General features: G+C 44.6%; 2 protein-coding genes, 1 long non-coding RNA gene and 1 pseudogene across 3 annotated transcripts; 3 read left to right on the top strand and 1 right to left on the bottom strand.

The window, feature by feature from the left end:
* The first annotated feature begins 585 nt into the window (after positions 1–585).
* Positions 586–1929, top strand: LOC127762466 (uncharacterized). Its single transcript, XM_052286994.1, has 2 exons — positions 586–851; positions 966–1929. The coding sequence occupies exons 1-2, from the start codon at positions 714–716 to the stop codon at positions 1116–1118; spliced, it is 291 nt and encodes a 96-aa protein (XP_052142954.1). The 5' UTR covers positions 586–713; the 3' UTR covers positions 1119–1929.
* Positions 1930–2054: 125 nt separating this feature from the next.
* On the bottom strand, positions 2055–5410 carry LOC127762465 (inorganic phosphate transporter 2-1, chloroplastic). The gene is made up of 3 exons (XM_052286993.1): positions 4536–5410; positions 3385–3576; positions 2055–3218 (listed from the first exon to the last, which is right to left on the bottom strand). The coding sequence occupies exons 1-3, from the start codon at positions 5241–5243 to the stop codon at positions 2400–2402; spliced, it is 1719 nt and encodes a 572-aa protein (XP_052142953.1). The 5' UTR covers positions 5244–5410; the 3' UTR covers positions 2055–2399.
* A 525-nt stretch (positions 5411–5935) lies between these two features.
* Positions 5936–7846, top strand: LOC127762467 (uncharacterized). The gene is made up of 2 exons (XR_008015538.1): positions 5936–6182; positions 7532–7846. It is a non-coding gene; the product is annotated as an uncharacterized LOC127762467 (long non-coding RNA).
* A 3333-nt stretch (positions 7847–11179) lies between these two features.
* LOC127762464 (amine oxidase [copper-containing] zeta, peroxisomal-like) lies at positions 11180–22341 on the top strand (annotated as a pseudogene).
* Positions 22342–22604: the final 263 nt, after the last annotated feature.

The following is a 22604-nucleotide window of genomic DNA, read 5'->3' as shown; positions in this document are numbered from 1 at the left end:
CTGGATAGTGGTGGCAGCAAAGGAATCCACATCGCAAAGGGCGAGCTCCCACCACCACTTAGAGAGGGAGATGAGAAAGAATATGAGATTAGGATAACATATATGGGACTCACCCGCTGACTCAGTTAGTCAATCATGGTCAACCTATTATGTCAGCAAAAAATCACCTTTTAAACCATCAAAAAGTTGATTGGCACCAATTTTCGGAGATACGGAAGACATTGGGCCTGTTTACTTTGATGCCATTTTCAACCTTACCAATTTTTGGTAAAGCTGTAAAAAATATGGCTACATTTAGTTTGCTTCCAAATTTTGGTAACTATATAAGAAATCCTGCAAAAATTTTAGTAAGTTACCAAAATTTGGTAAGGTTGTTTTTGGCATCAAAGTGATCAGGCTCGTTATACCTGATAGGCGATTCGATCAGGACCGACATATGAGGGAGGCATAAAATAGACTCGTTCCAATTTTCACTGTTAGCTCTGGTGGGCTAACCTTGGGCCGGCCCGCTGATCCCCGGCCCACGGAGACGGTGCGGAGGAGGAGGAGGGGGAGGAAGCGGGTAGAAATGGAACCCCACGACGTCGCGGCGGCGCGGCGCGTTTCCCAGCGAGTTCGAATCGAAAAGCGAGCACTCGATTCGACGGAGAGGGCACCCCACTCTCCCCAATCCCCAACCCCGGCGGCGGCTGCGGCGGCGGCACGCGGCGGAGATGCTGCAGTTCCCGGCGCTGATGCGGCAGTGGCCGTCGCCGCCGCTGATCCCGGCGTCCACGCTGCTCCCCGTCCCCGCCACCACCCAGGAGGACGAGCTCCTCCTCGCCATGGCCGAGTCCGACCTCGAGGACAAGGTACCGATCGCCTCACCACCCTTCTCCCCCCCTCCCCGCTACGCCCCCCCCGCAGCGCTGCTAACACCTGCCTTTGTCTGGGCCCTCTCTCCCCCCCCCTCCTCTCTCTTCCAGCTGAACGAGATCCGCAAGACCAACAGTAACCTGGTGATCATAGGCAAGCCCACCGGCGACGTCAAGGAGGAGTACGACGCCGAGGCCGAGGACGACGACGCCGACAACGTCGAGGAGTCCGACGGAGACGACTTCGACCAGGAGACCGGCTGAGCCGGCCCCCGACTCCGACTCCTCCCTTCGGGTTTGCACCGCCTGCCCTGGTGCCATTGCCCTTTCTTCTCTGCTCCCATATGTATTGCGTGCGTGCTACAGCTTGCTATCCCCAATCTGATCTATCTCTATGTGTTCAGTTTACCTAGTAGTTTTTTTCTTGGAAAAATCTTAATGCTTCCCTTATTGCTTGAATAACATGTATCGGAATAGCTTGTTGGTGCATTTGCGTGTCTCAATTTAAGAATCTAGTATTAGTTTCCTAACTGTGTGCAAGTGCCCGTAGCCTTGTGTAAGTGCTCTCCTTTTTATACTCTTTTTTTCCCAAAGAGTAAATTTCACAAAACCTTGTATTTTGGGGCATCCGGAACGCAAACCCCCCAAACCGGTGGTTTTGTGTTACGGATCATCCAAAACCTGAGGACCGAGCTGATCAAGTATCTATAGAAGTTGCATAATGATGCTTTAATCAATGCTTGAATTCATGGATGATTTGTAAAAAAGGTACTGTACACTACATTAGAGTCCTGTTAAAAGGAAAAATTATTATGATCATAGGTCTGTCCTGCTCATGCATAAATGGATAAACCTGTTACTTTTAGTGTTGATTACCTTTTCTCTGTGTTTTTTCCCTGAAGATCCATGCCTCTATTTACGGTGATAAATATGTCTACTTAAACAACAAAGCACAAAGTTCCTTGTTTCTTGCCGAATCTTAGTACAAGTTGCGCAATGTGTGAGTGTTTTTGGCACTAATCACCTCCAGAAATTATGCTTTATTTATTTGTTAGTTTAATTTCTTAATGCAAAAGGATTTTTCTGAATTCTTGTTAGCAGTGAACTTGCTATTATCTTGCAATACTTCTCTTTTGTCCATACCACAAAAACATTATTAATTTTCAGTGGCTATTAAAGAACCATGTCCTTGATGTAACATAACTGCAAGGATAGAAGAACCATTGTTGTCTATTATGTATAATTGTATCTCTACAAGAAATTATTATGGTCCACCTTGTGATATAAAACAAAAGATACAAGGCAGTACATTAGAGATAAACGGACGAACAAGCTGGAGTATGTAACATTGTAACTGGCTGTAAAAGCTTTTTACCTAATCATGTGTTTTGTTGCCAAAGAAATGATTATTTACTCTGGCCAATCCTGAAAAATTTTATGGTCGAAACTTTTTGGAGTCAGCCTATCTCTTTGCCATTGCGGAAATTTTTATGAAGTGCAATGGGCTGTACACCTCTCAAAACACTAATTACATTTCACAATCACTCACATAAAGTATGCCAGAATCTTTGTGAAGAGCAATGTGTAGAAGATAGATAACACAGCACCAACTGGAATTGTGACTAACCAGGAGGCCACAATTTCACGCACTGTCTCTGCTCTGACCCTATTGAGCCCTCTTGCAAATCCCACTCCCATCACTGCACCAACAAGTGTATGTGTAGCAGATATTGGCAATCCAAGTTTTGATGCAAACAATACTACAGAAGCTGCTGCAAACTCTGCTGCAAAACCTCTAGTTGGTGTTAGTTCGGTGATTTTCTTGCCAATTGTTGCTATGACCCTGTAACCCCACATTGTAAGCCCTGCAACAATTCCAAAACCTCCCCAAGCAAGGACTTCAGTAGGTATGACTATCTCAGCACTGCTTGCTACACCTTGAAGAATGGACAAAGCTGCCGCCAGGGGGCCTATGGCATTTGAGACATCATTGCCTCCATGAGCAAATGACATGAAGCATGCTGACAAGACCTGCATGTATCCAAATACACCATATACAATCTGCAATTGAGCTCCTGTTGGTCCAGCTATGTCCGAAAGAAATCCAACTTGCTGAGCATTTGCCTTATCAGCAGATGCTATCTTTTCTGCTTCTGAGGACAGTAGGTCACCAAGCTGTTTTTGGATCACTCTGTTAACGATTACGGCTCCTATTGCGCCACATGCTAATGCTTGCAGGATAGCGATTGAAAAAGTCTTGCTGAGAGGAAAAGCGGCAAATGATATTGCAGTAACACCAGTAAAAACTGCAATTGGTGCAGCAGCAGCTGCAGCCTGACCTGGATTTGGTGCACTGTATACGAACTGAAATGAAATAGGGTAAGCAGAGAATTAACTTATTGTCTTGTCTTGAACAGTCCTATGTCCTCTAGTTATGATGTGTGTTCAATAAGGTGACTGCCTAACTAAGTAACTCTTAAATTAAAAATGCTGTCTAGCATGCTGCAAGTAAAGTTAGTCTAGTGCTTACCCTTCGTATACCCTTGTAAACAATAAATGAGACTGCAGCACCCATCAATGGTGAAATGACCCATGATGAAGATACTCTTGCCAAGGAGCTCCAGAACACTGCATTTACGCCTCCAAATACTATCCCAAAACCAACCATGGCCCCGACAATACAATGTGTAGTTGAAACAGGCCAGCCGTAGGAGGAAGCAACCTAGAAATAGCAAGCGTTAATTCATATTGACTCTGAGAAATGTTAATATGCTATGCTCAGATAACCATAAAAGGGAGCACACAATTGGATCTTTGGCAGAGGCATTTAGTTTTATGTTAAATATTTCTTTGAGGCATGATGTATGCATTTAAATTTTCCCGCAATCATGAAAATATCTTAATTCCAATGATTAAGCAGATGAAACATTCTCCCGCAATTAGAGTCCCACCAAAAATGTCTTCATCAAAATTGTGCATGCCTAGTTGTCTAATGATTCAAGATTCCATTAGTCTATCCCTTGTAAAAGTTGCTATATTTCTAGTGAGCATTGTCTTTAATTGTCTCATTTTGTTGCTTCTGTACTTCTGCTAGTTGGGATTGTTGATAAGATAGACATCAAACTCTGGTAATTGCAAGTGAGCTGCACAACATTCACGGATGGATGTTACACAACATCCTGAAACTGCATATAATTGGATTAAAATCCTTACATTAAAAGACTTCAACAAGTTTAAAGCTATGCTGTTAAGTTCCTTTCCCTTTTCAGTTTTCACTTCCTACCATGGAAGTTGTTTACCGTATTGTGGAGTTTATACCTCAAAGGAAATTGTGTAATATAGTACAATCAACTCATAGAAGGTTCTCATGCAGTAGGTTTCACTGAATATAATAAAGCTGCTACAACTTACTGCTATCATTTATTTCTGGGGCTTAACCTAGCATCTTCAAGTGCAAAGGTCTATTGATTTTGCCTTGCTAGGTAGATCATGCTATTCTTGCATCATGAATGTGTCGCTGATGGAATGTCTTAAATATTTTGTTTCATATACTGAAACTTGCAGAAGTCTCAGTAATTATGTACTGCTAATGGCACTACATGATTGCATCCTCTGATCGGCACCATTCCAGCAAAGCTCAAAAGGGCGGTAACTGATAAGGTGATCTAATTGGAATATTACCTGCAACCATGTTCCAGCAGCAGCGAGGGATGACAACAATCCAGCGAAGAGCAGAGAGTCCTTTCCTTGGAAGACAGATGCGACTAGGATGCCCTTCTGCATGGTGCTGGTGACATGGGTGCCCATAAGGAATGCACCAGAGAACTCTAGCACCGCCGCAGTAAGCACTGCTTGCCGGAGTGTCAAAGCACCAGACCCTACTGACGTCCCCATGGCATTGGCCACATCATTTGCCCCAATGTTCCATGCCATGTAGAACCCTGAAAGCAGTGTCAGATATGCCAGTGCCTTCATTTTGTTCGTCCCATGGAAGACCACTGACTGCATCGCCAGTGGCACAGTGAGCGCTGCAAATGCAATCACCACTGAGATTGACATTGCCATCCGGGGCGATATATGGAATGCCTTGGCCATCTCCGACAGTTCAGATTCCCCGTTCTGCTCCTCCTCAGACTCTGTGGCATCTGCTTGCCCGCTGGAGCCATTATCAGCATTGGCAAAGGAGGATATTGTGGCACGGGGAAGGCCCAGGTGTGAGTTCAGTGTCTTGGCAGGTGACACAATGGCTGAAGGGTAGTACCTCAGGCCATGAATCCGAGGTGGCAGCTGAGCAACAGGGTGACGGAGCAGGAGAGCGGCAGCCGCAGCTCGCCCTCCTGCTCCAGCATGTGCTCGGGCAACGGAGAAGAAAGGGGAAGATTGAGACATGGAGTGGCAGAAGCAAAGTACAGGTTTGAGCAGAGAAGCACCGAGAAGAAAAAGATGAGATTAAGGGGGAGGAGAGGAGGAAGGTGAATGAGAAGCGGTGGCCATAGGTGTTTGTGGAATGAAGTGAGCATTGTTTTGTGGATGGAGGAAAGGGCTTGCTTTCTGTGGTGGCCCAGCTCGGGCTGAGATGAACGAGTGGTGGCTTGGAATGAGTGGTGGAAGGGGATACGAGCAAGATTCCAGCCTAATCCATAACCTGGGGTTGCAGCTGACCACTTGACTGTTTTCAGTCTGCGTTACCATCAGGGCCACCCTTCCCTCCATCGTCTTTTTTAAAGATCTAACTGTTGTCTGTTTCTGTTGTTTTGATTCTCCAGTGCAATATTTAGCATGACATTAACATCTTGCATCAGTTTAATATGGAAGGCTTCTGAAGATACTTGCGTCTGTGGTTCTAAAGCTGATGCCATCTACTGTGCAGATAAATGAAACTAATACAGTTACATGTGAAGTTCTCATGTTATATGTACTGTTCTTATGACAGAAAAACGTACTGTTCTTATGACACACAAACGGTGACTCTTCAGATATACAGTCGGTGTTAGTAATCAAGATTTTCCATGCTCAGAAATCTATTTAATTGCAGAGGAAGTCAACACTGGTCTGGCTTCTCATGGGTATCAGGGTATGCATATTTCCTCTTGTTCGACTAATAAATGTTTAACAAGTGAACGCAGCTGTGGTCCAAGAATAAGATTGTAAGCATGCTTATGCGTTTGCTTCGTGTTTCTTTTTGTTGGTGAGATGGACCGGTGGTTCCCGCTTGGCAGTAGCGATTGGAGCGCTGCTGGCCAAGGACCACAGAACAGAAAATCAACTTGTGTGCTCCAGGCCGGATGCTGAAGAGAAGAATAATCAGCGTCTTTGTCCCTGTATCAGGTATGGAATACTTGATCTTGTCTTCTACGATCACTAGAGATTGGCCACAATTTATCAGGTATGGAATACTTGATCTTGTCTTCTACGATCACTAGAGATTGGCCACAATTTATCATTTAGCAGACACCGCACTAGACACATTTTCTGCTCATCGAGTTGGCCAGGGCTCAGGTCGACATTTTTTTTTTCCCTGCAAGTCGTGTGTTGTGGATGAAGTATTGTGTCTTTAAAGCGTGCACAGTTTCAAGATTTCTTATGGCTGATTCTCCTTTTGCCGACTTCACTTTCGAATCTGTAGTTAGGTATAAGAATCTTCCTGTGATTTCAGTTTGGTGTTGCTTCTGAATTTGTACGATAACTTAAAAACAAAGATACTGAGTAGTAGTATACTTGTAGCTCCAAATGGAGATTTGTAACTCGACCAAATTGCAGGGCACCACTGAGCCATTTGCAAGTTCGACGGCCGCAAACAGGAGAGATAGAAGCATACTTATATATATAGGGGAGAGAGCGCAATAACATAGGAAAAAAATGATTGAAATTACGTGAAAAATGTGGTGTTATATTTTAAGCAAACCATGTTTATTTATCTGTTTGATTTTGAGATATCAAATTTTGACGTACAATATTTCCTTGAAAGTCTAATCAAATTATGGGGAGTAAAAGTGGTAACTCTAGATTTATGATCAAAATAACATAGTGAAATCCCTTCACAAGAAATGACTCAGTGAAGTCCATTTAATGAATAATAATCTTGGACTCGAATTGTTCAGCGATTTTGCTATATCTCACTTGAAAGATTTTTTCTTATCTCTCACTCGATTTTCTCACTCAAATTTATAGTGTATTTTCTTGTAAATTACAGTGTAATTTATGAAACTTACATTATAACTTTTCTAAGTTACAGTGTAATTTTTGAATCTTCGCATGTAAGTTTTGAAATTTATATTGGATTTGGTCTTTTTCTTAAAGATATGGTAATTTAGTATTTATTATGGTGTTTCTTAGTTGCTTTTTGCCTTTTACTATGTCTATTGGATTTTAATCCAAAGATTAAAAATTTATGTGATATGATCATAGAAATCTTTCGAAAGACGCATAGGTACTCCTTGTTTTGGAAGGTAACGCAAATAGCCAATGAAAGCGTTTTGAAAACAGATCAGTATTCGCTGTATGTGGACTGTGGTGGTCATTTCATGGGCCTGAGGCCCTTGGGATCAGCCTGTGCTCGCAACTCTATTGCTTAGTTGAGCTGGGCTTCTACCAATCTATCACCTGGGCCTTGTGTAGCCGACCATTCCAAGTCCTACACTCGGACTCAAATCACTCAATTGTCCTTTCCTTTGCAGACATTGATCCTTCCTATGGCCGGCTGATTTGGAAAAGCAAAGTACCCGGACATTGTGAATTGTTTGTGTGGCTCATCCAATCAAGCGATTTCACCAATGTTTAAACGGCCGTTGTATGTGTAATCTTTGTACATCATGTATACTTAACTAGACGTCATGTAATTTGCCTTAGAAAGTAACAAAGCCTTCTCTAAATAACTATTTCCTCTGGTCAGAAAGTGGTGTTTCGAAATGTGTGTAATTAACGTTATTAAACTTTGACACTTTAAGTTCTCTTTGAATATTTCAACTGAATATTTGAAAGTGATATGGTTAGAGTTGTCTTAAAATAGTTCAAAATATGTAGAGTAAATTTCATAAATTCCACCTATTATTATGGTCCAAGTTACACAAAATCACAGGGATTTTGACATGTGGCATATAAACCCAAGTATTTTGTACTAAAGCTTCACAAAACTACATCGTTAACTATTTTGATATATTCCTATTTGAAAATTTTTTAAAAAAGTAATATTTATATGATGGATAAAATATTTATAAATTTGAGATGTGATTGTAGAACTCAAAAGTATAGTAGATCAAAATCAAAATGATCAATGATCAATAGTATGGTTTTGTAAAACTTTAGGATCATAATATCTGGGGTTATATGTCACATATCAAAATCCATGTGGTTTGTGTAACTTGAACCATAATATGTGAGGTTTTATGAAATTTACTCAAATATGTATTATACATTTCATTTAGGTTTTATATTAGTAATTATAGTAATTAAACATGTGGATTGGTAACTGTGTCGCGGTCTAATACACATCACTTGTTTGTAAGCGAGGGGGTATGCTTTTACAGTAGGGTAGAAGATTACTTCGAATGAATACAACTTAGAATGAAGACTACTCTGGGTTCTTATATTTTGGAACGGAGGGAGTATTAGGTTAGAAATTCTGTGACTCATTACGTGTTACAGCAACCATGATGACAAAAGCAGGCAACATTGTACCGTAGATTTACATGGAAACCGTCAATTTTACCTCAAACTAGCTAGCTAAGACTGAGAAGATTGTTATGCGAACAAACGCACACAAGCTTACCGCGCGTATATGACATCCTTTCTATTTTCGTTACAACCGTATTTGCTTTTCCGACTATCCTAACATTTTACGTGCAACATATCTTGTCAGGAGTTGAGAGCCTACACGTTTATGTGTCGTAGCTTGTTTGGCTGAGTTGGCTCAATTACTAGTTTGGATCACCTTAAGACAAGAATACATATACTTTTTTATTATTTAGTTCAAGAATTAGTTTTAAGATATTTTCGAAAATTCAAGTATCATTTTATTCTTGTACAAAGTTTTTGAATATAAAGTTTTTATTCGCGATGAAAGTTTATTAACATAAAGTTATACAATTTAGATTTTATATGGTGAAAAGTCGTTTACTTTCATAGAAACTAGTATGATGGCCCGCGCAGATTGCGCGGCTAGCATCATTATATTTTCTCTCATATAATAGCATATATGTTTTCTTATTATATTGTTCAAATATATTAAAATGACAACATAATTTTAAGTTTTACAATAACTTTAAAAAACTACTAATGTGTAATATTCATATTATACTTTATATAGTTATTAATTACTTTTTAATATCAAATTTTAGTTATTTATAAATTATATATATTCCTATATGGACTCTAGACTCGTCTTTTAATATTTCTTTTTTTTAATTCTGATTTTTCTGTAAATTGTATTTCTATATAGACTTTATACTCTTCTTCCAATATTATTTATTTTTATTTCTGAATTTTCAAATTATATTTTATATACGTGTTAGTTATTAATTATTTTTAATATCAAATTTTAGTTATTTGTAAATTATATATATTCCTATATGGACTCTAGACTCGTCTTTTAATATTTCTTTTTTTAAATTCCGAATTTTCTGTAGATTGTATTTTTATATAGACTCTATGCTCTTCTTCTAATATTATTTATTTTTATTTCTGAATTTTTATTATTTCTAATTGTATTTCTATGTGGACTCTAAACTCATCATTCTATATTCTTTAATTTTTAATTTTGAATTTCAATTACTTCTAAATTGTATTCCTATATTGACCTTAAACTCTTATTCCCATGTTTTTCTTAATTTTGAATTTTAGTTATTTGTAAATTGTATTTTTATACGGACTCTAAACTTTACTTTTAATTTTATTATATTTATTCCAAATTTTAGTAAGTTTTAAATTCCTATATGGACTCTATACTCTACTTCTAATATTCCTTATTTTTTAATTCTGAATTTATATTTTTTTCTTAATTGTGTTTCTATATAGACTCTATACTCTACTTCTAATATTCCTTATTTTTAATTCTGAATTTCAGTTATTTCCTAGTTGTATTTCTATATGGACTCTATACTCCTATTCTAATATTCCTTATTTTTAATTCCGAACTTCAGTTATTTCCTTTTTCTATTCCTTTAATTATATAATAGATTTGCTAGGTAAACTATCTTTAACTATTGTAGAAAGTTTGTGTATAAAGATTTTTCTCCTGTAGAAAGTTTGTAAATATATTTTTTATTCATGTAGAAAAGCTTATGAGCAGAATTTTTATTCATTTTGAATAGACTTTAATAGGAATGGAAAAGTTTAATAATCTAGTAACTATTTGATAAAGTTTTGCTATCTAATATTCTCTTCATTTGTGTTTAATAGACATATTAGCTCTGAAAAAGTTTTCTATTTTGATCATCATCTTTTTCTTTTGCCACACATTCTTGGGTTTGGATGCTGTCGTTGCTTTGTTTTAGTCATGCATGCACGCAGTAGGTCTTGTGAATCGAATGTTCACCCATTCCAATCATATGCAGCCACGTCTCCCGTACAAATGCAACTACTTGTGGATTCCCCTATGCACCAATGTCCCATGTATTGAGTTGCGTTTTTCTTGGTCACTGCGTTAGACTCAAATAGGTCAATCATACATGAATAGAAGGTGTAGAACATTCTTCTAGAAAACATGAGACCCTAATTCAATTCACATGTTAACCCTGGTTGTGTTTAGTTCACGTCAAAATTAAAAGTTTGATTGAAATTGAAACGATGTGACGGAAAAGTTGAAAGTTTATGTGTGTAGGAAAGTTTTGATGTGATGAAAAAATTGAAAGTTTGAAGAAAAAGTTTGGAACTAAACATGGCCTATATGACGCGGATATCGTACCAGAGGAGTGAACAGTAGCCACACATGAAGTGATCATGTTAATTACATGACGAATAGTCCAGTCAACCAATTTTTTTCGTTAATTTAACACTCAGTCAGCCACCATTGTCTAATACTCCCTCCGTTCTAAAATATAAGCATTTTTAGTATAACGCCAAGTCAAACTTTTTAAATTTAACTATTAGCAACAAAAACTTAAAAAAAATTAATCATGTAAATTTGATATTACTATCTTTATCGTTAAACGAACTATAACTATTTTTATTTAAAACATTTTACTTTTATAGATATTATAGATCAAATTAATATTTCGAAAACCATATCGAAATCTAAAAATACATATATTTTAAAACAGAAGGAGTAATAAAATAAGAGACTGAGCGAAATACCAACCAAACAAAACAAAAACCCCCCAAACCCCTCCTCCTCTCCGCTCGCCTCTCGCCTCGCCTCGCGCGCGCGCAGATCGGACCCTCTCCGATGGGCGCGGCGGAGGGGTGCTGCGGCGGCGCCGCGATCGCCGCCGCCACCGGCGTGATCGAGGAGGCTGAAACGGTGGTGCCGCCGCCTGCCACCGCCATCGCCTCGTCTAAAGGTACTCACTCTCCTTGAACTCCCTCTCTCTTTGGGTGCCCCCCTTTGCTGGATTGGGTTTGTCTGCGGAAAATGTTAGCGCCTGGTCGGTGGCGTTCCGTTTATGAACTGCTTCAGGTGTGAGTGACCACGATGAGAGATCAGATTGGAGCGTAGGGAAAATGTTTGCCTAAGGTGTTTTGGTTGTGTGCTTTTTTTTTTTTTTTGGAAAGTTTCTACGAGCCAGAGTGTCATTGTGTTAGGAATTTTGTGTTTGATCTTAGCGTTGTGTTTGTCGAACGAGTGAATCGATGCTCCCCCACCAAATAAAAGGTCTGAAATATTATCTTCTGTTAGCTAACAGAACGATGCCATTCTGCCATTTAGAATGGAAATGCTTGATCAATATAATCAAAAGGGCCTTTCAATGGTTCCATATGCAATTTATCTGGTGGGCACATGCATAATTGAGAAATACCTGCGTAAGTGTGTAGCTATCTTTTACAGATACAAACTTTGTGTCCCTTACTCTGTAATTAAATTGCAAAAGAAAAAAAAAGAGTCAAATGTTTTCTATGATATTCCCTTTGCCTGCCACAATTTGTGTATTTGGATAGTTTAATATTTTCTGTTCAATTTAAGCATCAGTACATAGCTATGCTATATCAGAATGACTTGACGTTATGCGGGAGAAACATTTCAGGAATCCGGATCATGACGAGGACACAGAAAAGCCACCCCTTAGACCCACTATCTGCTGCTGAAATTTCTGTGTCTGTAGCAACTGTCAGAGCTTCTGGAAGAACTCCTGAGGTCTCTGTCCATCTACTACCTTTCATACAAAATTATGTACTCATGTTCCAAATATATAATTAAGTCACTCCTGAAATTATAGGTTCGAGACAGCATGCGTTTTGTCGAAGTTGTGCTTCTGGAACCAGAAAAAACTGTCGTGGCATTAGCTGATGCATACTTTTTCCCACCATTCCAACCTTCACTGCTTCCCAGAACCAAAAATGCTCCTATCATTCCAACCAGGCTGCCAGCTAGGAGGGCCAGGCTTGTTGTCTACAACAAAATGACAAATGAGACTAGTATTTGGATTGTAGAGCTCTCTGAAGTGCATGCTGCTACTAGGGGTGGACATCAGAGAGGCAAGCTCATATCATCAGAGGTTGTTCCAAATGTTCAGCCTGCAATGATATATTTCCACTTTCTATAGATTTATTGGGCACAATTTTCTTGATTTTGACCATTTTATTCAAACTATTTAACACTTAATGAGATTATATGTAGCCAAATTTATTTTCTAATGAGCATGTGGTTCTAAATTATTGCTGGTGTGCTGTGGTATTTGCCACTAAGGCCTTGTTTCTTTCAGCTTAGGATTATTATAATCCAGATTATTGGGAGTAAGCTGAAAGAAACAGACAACTTATTGAAGTAGCTTATTATAATCTGGAGCCTAGCTTATTATAATCTGATAAACTCATTTAGGTGAGCTTTTCCAGATTATTGGGTGAAAAATTACCCACCATGCCACCCCACTCCCTCTTTAGACTTGCAAATCCAATAATCTAGGCTCTAATAATCTAGGAAAGAAACAACTAACCGCTTATTCTACTACAGATTATAACAATCTAGCTTATAGTAATCTAATTCAATAATCTAGATTATAATAATCCCAAGCTGAAAGAAACAGGGCCTAAAACAACCAGCGGAATCACAGAAACTTAGTTTGATGCTTACTTTGATAGTTAAGACTTAGTGAATACTTATATTAGGTCAATTACTAGATTTATCTTGTAGTGCTTGTGTGTATTACAGGATGCCATGGAATATGCTGAATGTGAAGCTACTGTGAAAAGTCACCCCCCTTTCATTGAAGCAATGAAAAAAAGAGGAGTTGATGACATGGATCTTGTCATGGTAGATCCATGGTAAGCTTGGTCTGGTTAATTTCTGTAGTTAATAAACGCTTTATAAAACATTCGGGGTTTGCTGTCATTGTCTTACTGACGTAGAATCCTTCCCTCATTGAAAAGAAAGATTCACTCACCAAATAATTCTTCCTTTAGCCAACTGCACTTCTACCGTCTTTCTCCATGTCTTTGATTTGTAAAGAAACTTGTAAACAGTTTTTTTAGTTGTATCGATCCAGTCACTCACTAATTGATCTAGCATGCTGACTAAACAAAAGGATTTCCCTACATCCTTCTTCTCGTCCTCCTCCGATTCTTGTTGCGAAACAATAGAACCTTGAAACATGACCTGTTCTAGTTGAATATAGGTGTGCAGGATATTACAGTGATGCTGATGCTCCCAATCGAAGAATTGCCAAACCTCTGATCTTCTGTAGAACTGAAAGTGATAGCCCTATGGAGAATGGTTATGCGCGACCTGTGGAAGGGATCCATATCGTCATTGATGTGCAGAATAATACCGTGATAGAGTTTGAAGATAGGAAGTTTGTCCCTCTTCCTCTACCAGATCATTTGAGAAACTATACTCCAGGGGAAACACGAGGTGGTGTTGATAGAAGTGATTTGAAGACTCTTATCATCAATCAACCTGATGGCCCCAGTTTTCGTGTTAACGGTTACTTTGTGGAATGGCAGAAGGTTAACTGGTTATCTTCTGTTTCTTGTTTCAATTGTTGAGCACTTGAGCTACTATTAGATAAAACTGACTCAAAAAATCTCACCTGTTATATCTATTGAACAGTGGAACTTCCGTATTGGCTTTACTCCCAAAGAAGGTTTAGTTATTCATTCTGTTGCATATGTTGATGGAAACCGTGGGCGTCGACCTATCGCTCACAGGCTGAGTTTCGTTGAGATGGTTGTTCCTTATGGAGATCCAAATGAACCACATTATCGGAAGAATGCATTTGATGCTGGAGAAGATGGGCTTGGAAAGAACGCACACTCTCTTAAAAAGGTTATTTTTGTTGTTCCCTGTTAGTAGTGTTAGCAAAAGGAACACAGGTTTTGGGGCTAATTTAATTTCTATTCTCCACTCAATCAACTATGGTTGGTTGGATACATATATATAGGCTAGTGGCTTACACCATAAGGTATAGGCTAGTGCCTTACATCCTAAGAAATTAGGAGTGGCTTACATCCTAAGGAAAACTAGGAGTGGCTTACATCCTAAGAAAAACTACTAGTGGCTTACATCCTAAGGCAGCCAACTATTATTCCAAAAATAGATGTTAAAAGCATATAGTAAAAACAAGACTTAATCTGTCATTCTCCCCCTAAGTCTTGTGTGGCGCCTTTTGGGGAATTTGAACCATTCCAATCTTGGCGCGAAACTCCTGGAACTTGACCCGCCCGAGGGACTTGGTGAGAAGATCGGCGAGCTGATCCTGGGTGTTAATGTAGCTAGCCTTGATGCTCCCCTCCTCCAAGCAGCTCCGAATGAAATGATACTTGATGCGGATGTGCTTGCTGCGCTCATGGAAGACGGGATTCTTTGCCATGGCCAAAGCGGACTTGCTGTCCACCCTGAGCTCCACTGCTTCAGCGTCTCTGCCCAAGAGATCACCCAGCAGCCGAGCCAACCAGAGAGCTTGAGTTGAGGTGGTTGTGGTAGCGATGTACTCCGCCTCGCAATTGGACAGGGCCACCACTTGTTGCTTGACCAACTGCCACCGCTTGTTGCTTGACCGACTGCCAGCTGATCAGGCACTTGCCGAGGAAGAACAGCGTGCCACTGGTGCTCTTGCTCGTGTCGCTGTCACCCGCGAGGTCGCTGTCGCTGTACCCGATGAAGTGCTGCGCACCGGGACACCTCGGGTAGTGCAAGCCGTAGTCGGTGGTGCCCTCGACGTAACGGAGGATCCTCTTGACAGCCTGCTGGTGCTCTGTCGTCGGTCGCTGCATGAACCGGCTGACATAGCCAACAGCAAATGCCAAGTCTGGCCACGTGTGGACGAGGTAACGAAGGCTGCCCATAATACGCCAGTATTGCGTGGCGTCGACCTCCTCAGCCGTGCTGTCGCGGCTCAGCTTCAACCTTTCCTCCATGGGAGTGTAGGCTGGGTTGCAACCGGTGAGGCCGCCCAACTCGACGATGCGCTTGGCGTAGGCAGTCTGGCGAAGGGAGATGTCAGAGCTGTCCTGGTGAACCTCGATCCCCAGGTAGAAAGAGAGAAGGCCCAAATCGCTCATCTGAAAAGTCGCCTTCATCTCCTCCTTGAACGCCTCCACCTCAGCCTCCTTGGTGCCGGTGATCACCAAGTCGTCGACGTAGACGCCTACCAACAGGGCATTGTTGTCCTTGCCCCGCCGGTAGACAACAGCTTCGTGAGAGCTCTGCTGGAACCCCAGTTGCTTGAGAGTGGAGTCCAGCTTGGCGTTCCAAGCTCGGGGCGCCTGCCGCAAGCCGTAGAGGGCCTTGCGCAGGCGGAGAACCTTGTTCTCCTTGCCGGGGATGACGAATCCGGGCGGCTGGTGGACGTAGACCTCCTCCTTCAGGTCTCCGTTGAGGAAGGCGGTCTTGACATCCATGTGGTGCACACGCCATCCTTCCTGGGCCGCCAGCGCGAGGAGGAGACGAACAGACTCCATTCGCGCAACGGGCGCGAAGGCGTCGTCAAAGTCGACTCCCTCCTGCTGAACGAAGCCGCGCGCCACCAGACGCGCCTTGTGCTTGATCACTGCCCCGGCCTCATCCTTCTTGAGCTTGTAGACCCACTTAAGGGTGATGGCGCGGTGGCCGGCAGGAAGATCTGCAGCACCCACGTCCGGTTCCGCTCGACCGTATCCATCTCGTGCTGCATCGCAGTGCGCCATGCCACATCTCCATTCACCTCTGCGAAGGAGCAGGGCTCGCCGTCCTCATGCGCCAGGTGCAGCTCGGCCTCGAAGTCGCGCGTCGCCAGTCTAGGGACGGGCTGATCACCGAAGATGCTGTCCACGGTGCGGTAGCACAGAGGCTCGTCGTCGTGGTACGCATCAACACGATCCTCGTCGTTGGACAACGGAGTGGCGAACTCCACCGGTGGTGTAGGCGCCGGTGTAGGAGAGCGGGGCGTAGCCGGTGATGGAGGAGTCGCTGGTGGTGTAGGTGGTGGAGGACTCGCCGGAGCTGATGGCGAGCCGGGTGCCGAGGTGGACGAGCTCGGTGAAGATGAGCTGCTAGCTCCCCTGGCTTCCCCAAAGTGGACGTAGTCGACGACGAAGTCTCTGAGCGTCGAAGTCGAGCCGTCGTCCACCGCCTTGTCCCAAGCCCAACCTCGCCCTTCGTCGAACACGACGTCCCGAGAAATGCGGACGCGCTGCGTCGCAGGGTCGAGGATGCGGTAGGCCTTGACGCCCTCTGCATAGCCGATGAAGACTCCCGGCGAGCTCCGGTCGTCGAGCTTACCGACATGGTTGAGCTCTTTGGCGAAGGCGAGACAGCCAAAGATGCGGAGGTGGCTCACCACCGGCTTGCGCCCATGCCAGGCCTCGTACGGCGTCTTGCCGTCAAGGGCCTTGGTGGGCGAGTGGTTGAGGAGATGGACGGCAGTGATCACCGCCTCCCCCCAGTAGATTGCCGGCATCCCTCTTTGCTTGAGGAGGGCGCGGGCAGTGGCCACCACTGTCTGGTTGCGGCGCTCCACAACGCTGTTCTGCTGCGGGGTGTATGGCGCGGAGAAGTGGCGTTGGATCCCCTCGTCAGCGCAGTACGCCGCGAACTCAGTCGCCGTGAACTCGCCACCGTTGTCGGTGCGTAGCACCCGAAGCTTGCGGCCGCACTCCTTCTCCGCAGCAACTTGATTGCGCTTGATGGTGTCTGCAGCCGTTGCCTTGGAGTCGAGCAGGACCACCCACATGTAGCGGGACACGTCGTCAACGAGCAGCAGAAAGAAGCGCCGGCCTCCAGGTGTGGCCGGAGTCACGGGGCCGCAGAGGTCGCCGTGCACGAGCTCCAGCTTCTCCTTGGCGCGGAAACTTGCTTGGCGGGGAAAGGGGAGTCGCCGCTGCTTGGTGAGGACGCAGGTGTCGCAAAACTGCTCCACGTGCTCGACTCGCGGCATGCCCTGCACCATCTCCTTGTTGCCGAGCTGCTTCAGGGCCTCGAAGTTGAGGTGCCCAAAGCGCTCGTGCCACCGCCATGCATCATCGTCGCGGCGGGCTGCAAGGCAGACGGGCTACGCCACCTGTACATGGAGAACATAGAGGCAGTTGGCGCCCCTGTTCACCTTGACGAGAAGCCGACGATGGCGATCCCAAACCCGCAAGACCCCGTCCTCTATCTCCACGCGCGAGCCGTTCTCATCCAGTTGTCCCAAACTGATGGTGGAGTTCCTCAGCGCGGGGATGTAGTAGACACTGGTGAGCAGCCGGTGCTCGCCGGTCTTGGCGGTGAAGAGGATGGAGCCGACGCCCTTGATCTCCACGGCGGAGGCGTCCCCAAACTTGACGAAGCCTTGAACGCTGGAGTCAAGCTCGGAGAAGAATTCCCGCCGCCCGGTCATGTGGTGAGTGGCACCGGTGTCGAGGCACCATCCGTCGATCTTGTTGCCGCAGGATCCGTTGCTGAGGAAGACATGGGCCCGCGGCTCGTCGAGGTGGAGGGGCGTGGTAGCGTCCTGTGCGGGAGTGAAGTGCGGCTCGATGCTTCTGTGTACGAAAAACAGAGCCACCTCGTCACCCTTCTGCGCTTGAGCGATGTGTGCTTGACCGCCGTGCTTCGCCTGCCGGCAGTCCTTGGCCCAGTGGCCAGTGTTCCCGCAGTTGTGGCAGGTGTCGTCGTGGCTGCCCTTGCACTTGCCATCGGCGCCGCCAAGAGTGCCACTACGCGCCTTCTCCCACTTGCGTGGTCGACGCTTGCGGCTGCTCGACGATCCTGAAGCCGAAGAGCCTGTGGCCTCCCCCTTCTTCTGCTCCTGCTGGCGGGCGAGCCACTGCTCCTTGGTGAAGAAAAGCTTGCCACCAATGGTGATCGGCTCTGAGGGAGGTAGCTGCTTGCGGTTGTCGACGGCCTTGAGGCGACCCGTCACCTCTTCGATCGTGAGCTCGGTGAAGTCCAGCAGCGTCTCGATCGACAGAGCCAGCTGCGTGTACTTCTCGGGGACGACGCGAAGGAGCTTCTCCACGACTCTCTCTTCGTCGATGGTGGTGTCGACGAGCTGCGCCAACCGCTGCTGCAAGGAGTTGAAGCGGAGAACGAAGTCGTCGATGTCCTCACCCGGCTTGAAGGCCAGGTTCTCCCAATCCTGACGCAGCTTCTGAAGCGTGGACCTGCGGGCACGGTCGCTGCCGATGCGTGCCGAAGCGATGGCATCCCAGGCGTCCTTGGCGGTCCGCTTGTTCGCGATGGAGGACTGCATCTCCGTCGGAACAGCCGCAAGGAGCGCCTCCAGCGCCCGCCAATCTTCCCCGTAGTCGACGTCGCCGTACCGGACCGCGTCCCACATGTGGCGCGCCTGCAATTTCACCTTCATCACCATCGCCCACTCGACGTAGTTAGTCTTGGTGAGCATAGGCCATGCGCCGCCAACATCCTTGACGACGGTTTGCACAACGGGAGGAGAGCCGGAGGGTCCACGGCGACCACGGCGCCTGTCCGGGGAAGGGGAGGCGCGCTGCCTGCGAGGGCTCCGTGCGCCAACGTCCCGTCCACCCTGCTCCCGGTCGAAGTCCAGTTGTGCCTCAATCGCCGCTGCCTGCTCCCAAAGTCGCTGGGCCTCCAGGGCGCGGTCTATCCGAGGATCGCGCCATGGATCACGCCGCTCCTCCTCACCGCGGTGGAGATCTGCTCTTCCGCGATGGGGGCTGAAGTCGCGGTCGCGTCGACCTGCGTGTCGATCCCGGTCCGCGTCGCGTCGCACGCGGGCCGCGTCTGCCCGCTCCAGGTCACGCCGCTCCTCCTCCTCCTCAGCTCGCAAAACAGCAGCAGCAGCTGCAGCCTGCCTGGCCACCTCCGCGGTGCGCGCTGCTTTAGCTTCTGCCGCCGCGAGACGCGCCGCCCTTGTGGCTGCCTGCAGCCGCGCCTCCGCTTCCTCACACGCCGCGCGTGCTTCCCGCGCAGCCGCTTGCGCCTCCTGCGCGACCCGCGCAGCAGCAGTCGCATCGCCGTCGCCCTCAGCGTCAGCCGCTAATCGCCTGCTGCCTCGTCCGCTGGAAGTGCTTGAGGCATGGGACGAGAGAGAGGGGGAACGAATGGAGTGGAGAGAAATTTTGGATGGGGAATCGATGGAACTCAGATAAACCTTGCTCTGATACCAATTGTTAGCAAAAGGAACACAAGTTTTGGGACTAGTTTAATTTCTATTCTCCACTCAATCAACTATGGCTGGTTGGATACATATATATAGGCTAGTGGCTTACACCATAAGGTATAGGCTGGTGGCTTACATCCTAAGAAAAACTAGGAGTGGCATGCATCCTAAGGAAAACTACTAGTGGCTTACATCCTAAGGTAGCCAACTGTTATTCCAAAAATAGATGTTAAAAGCATATAGTAAAAACAAGACTTAATCTGTCAAGTAGTACCTCAGTTAATATACTAGGCTGAGTCTAAGGTGCATTGGACCGGCAACTTTCTTGTTCTACGTGAGCACATTTCCCGAACTGCTTAATGATATTCTTTTTTTTCAAAAAAAGTATATAAAAAAGTATCTTTTAAAAAATAAATAAATCCAATTTTTAAGTTTTTAATAATTAATATTCGGTTGATCATTTGCGGCTTGTCTTGCTTCTCGTGCCGCTGAAAATCCCAATCCAAATGCTAGAACAAACGCAACCTTACGATAAAATTTCAAATCAACCTGATTTGTTTGAATTAATACAGAAGAGTAATTTACTTGAACTTCTTCCATTTGCTTATTATTTTTCTTTATTGTCTTCCAAGAATTTCTCATTTCATATTCTTTAAAAGTAATTGAAATTGTGTTCTTTAGGCTTAGTAATGCTTCATGTTGCACCTAAAAGCTGATGCCCAGAATTTTTCGTATGGTTGCACCTAAATGCTGATTTGACTTAATTTTGTTTGTTTTTGAAAAAACTTAATTTTGTTTGTTATACTGTAGGGATGTGACTGCTTGGGTCTTATAAAATATTTTGATGCACATTTTACAAATTTTACTGGTGGTGTGGAGACCATTGAGAATGTTGTTTGCTTACATGAAGAAGACCATGGGATCCTCTGGAAACATCAAGATTGGAGAACAGGATTAGCTGAAGTTAGACGGTCAAGGAGGCTTACTGTGTCATTTGTATGCACTATTGCTAATTATGAATACGGGTTCTATTGGCATTTTTATCAGGTGAGTAGTTCACCTTTTCAGTGGAATGTCTACAGACACAATTATACTTTCGAAAGGAACTCTAGTTCCTGATATGTTTTTTTGTTGGTTGCAGGATGGCAAGATAGAAGCAGAAGTAAAGCTTACTGGAATTCTTAGCCTAGGAGCTCTCATGCCCGGGGAGCAAAGGAAATATGGTACTATTGCCCCTAGTTTGTATGCACCAGTTCACCAACATTTTTTTGTTGCCCGTATGGACATGGCGGTTGACTGCAAACCAAATGAGGCCTACAATCAGGTAGGCTGCTTATCAACCATGTTGTGTGGGCTTCTATTTTACTGTAATTTTGACTTCAACATATTGCCGACTTACTTGTCCACCTGCACTGGCTGCTTCTAGTACGATATTGTTCCATGCCTTTGTACTTTGTTTATTTTCGTCTTACTATTACCCGTCTATATTATGTATAAACAGCTAAGCTTCCTTTACTTTTCTGAGAAGTATGTTAGTTTATTCTAGTCCACGATTTCATGAAGTCCTCCATTTCTTTGCATTATTATATAGTAAGATGTGATACTGCTGCTTCCTTTTCCATTCCAGGTGGTAGAGGTAAACGTCAAAGTTGAAAGTGCAGGCCCAAATAATGTGCATAATAATGCATTTTACGCTGAAGAAAAAAAAATTGAAATCTGAACTACAGGCAATGCGTGAATGTGGCCCTTCATCTGCACGCCATTGGATTGTAAGGATTTGTGTGAGAAACATTGTATCGTCGTGCAAACTCAAACTTTCTGTGTGACTGACACTGCTGGACGCATGTTTGTTCAGGTTAGGAACACAAGGACTGTAAATCGTACTGGACAACCAACAGGGTACAAGCTCGTACCTGGTTCAAGCTGTCTTCCACTGGCCCTGCCTGAGGCGAAATTCCTGAGAAGAGCTGGATTTTTAAAGCATAACCTTTGGGTTACATCGTTCAAAAACGATGAGATGTTCCCTGGAGGAGAATTTCCTAATCAGAACCCACGGATTAACGAAGGTTTAGCAACATGGGTAAAAAAGGATAGGTCCCTAGAGGAGACGAACTTAGTTCTCTGGTAAGTTGTCACCTTCTAACAATTGCTGTCGATCTTCCATGTTCATCTGATTTTCTAGCTTAATTATGGCATATCTGAAATAAAAACATGTCATATGCAACTACAGGTACGTTTTCGGGATTACCCATATCCCTAGGCTGGAAGACTGGCCTGTCATGCCAGTGGAACGCATCAGCTTCATGCTAATGGTATCACTTTGGCCTTCGTTTCTTTCTCCATTGTTCTTTATATTACTTAAATGGTTTTTTGCTGCGAAAAGATAGTATTCTTGTCCTAATTGCTTCAGATAACATTACGACTTTACAACTCATCTGAAAATGGAAGCTATATATATTGGTTTGGTTGTCCAGCCTGATGGACTCTTCAACTGCTCGCCTGCCATCGATGTGCCTCCTGGGCCTGATGTTTAGTCGCAGAAGGATATTCAGGCTGAGCTGATTTCAAAGCTGTGATGTGCTGCAGCTTCCTACTGTGGTGTGGTGTTTTAGCAAGCGAACTTGTGGTGTTACGATTTCTTTGCTGTGGCTCTCGTGCTGTGCGAATGTATGATTGCTTTGCTGGTATATATAGCTCAATATTTCTGCTGGTCAGTTATAAGTTTGTAAAAAGTATTTTTGGTAGACGAACGCCCTGTCGTCCTCGCGCGGGCAACCAGGGCGAACCCTAGCCCCCGGCCGCCGTCACACTTCACTCCCCTTCCCCACCTTGCCGCCACCGAAGCGTGTCGCCGGAAACCGCGCGGCCTGCCGGGATGGCAGCGGCGAGGCTCCTATCCCCGGCGGCACGGCTGTCTCTGCGCGAAGGGGCGGCGTGGACAGTCGGGAAGGCTACGCAGCGGCGAGGTGTTGTGGCTGCGGATCCGGCGCCGCCACCGATGGATCTGGCACTCCCGTGGCTGGATCCGGCGTCTCCGCCGGATCAGGGCCATGGCGACACG

The sequence above is a fragment of the Oryza glaberrima genome, chromosome 2 (assembly GCF_000147395.1).
Source record: "Oryza glaberrima chromosome 2, OglaRS2, whole genome shotgun sequence".
Taxonomy (NCBI): domain Eukaryota; kingdom Viridiplantae; phylum Streptophyta; class Magnoliopsida; order Poales; family Poaceae; genus Oryza; species Oryza glaberrima.
Note: the sequence above shows the minus strand (reverse complement) of the source record. Positions and strands in the feature narration are given on the sequence as shown.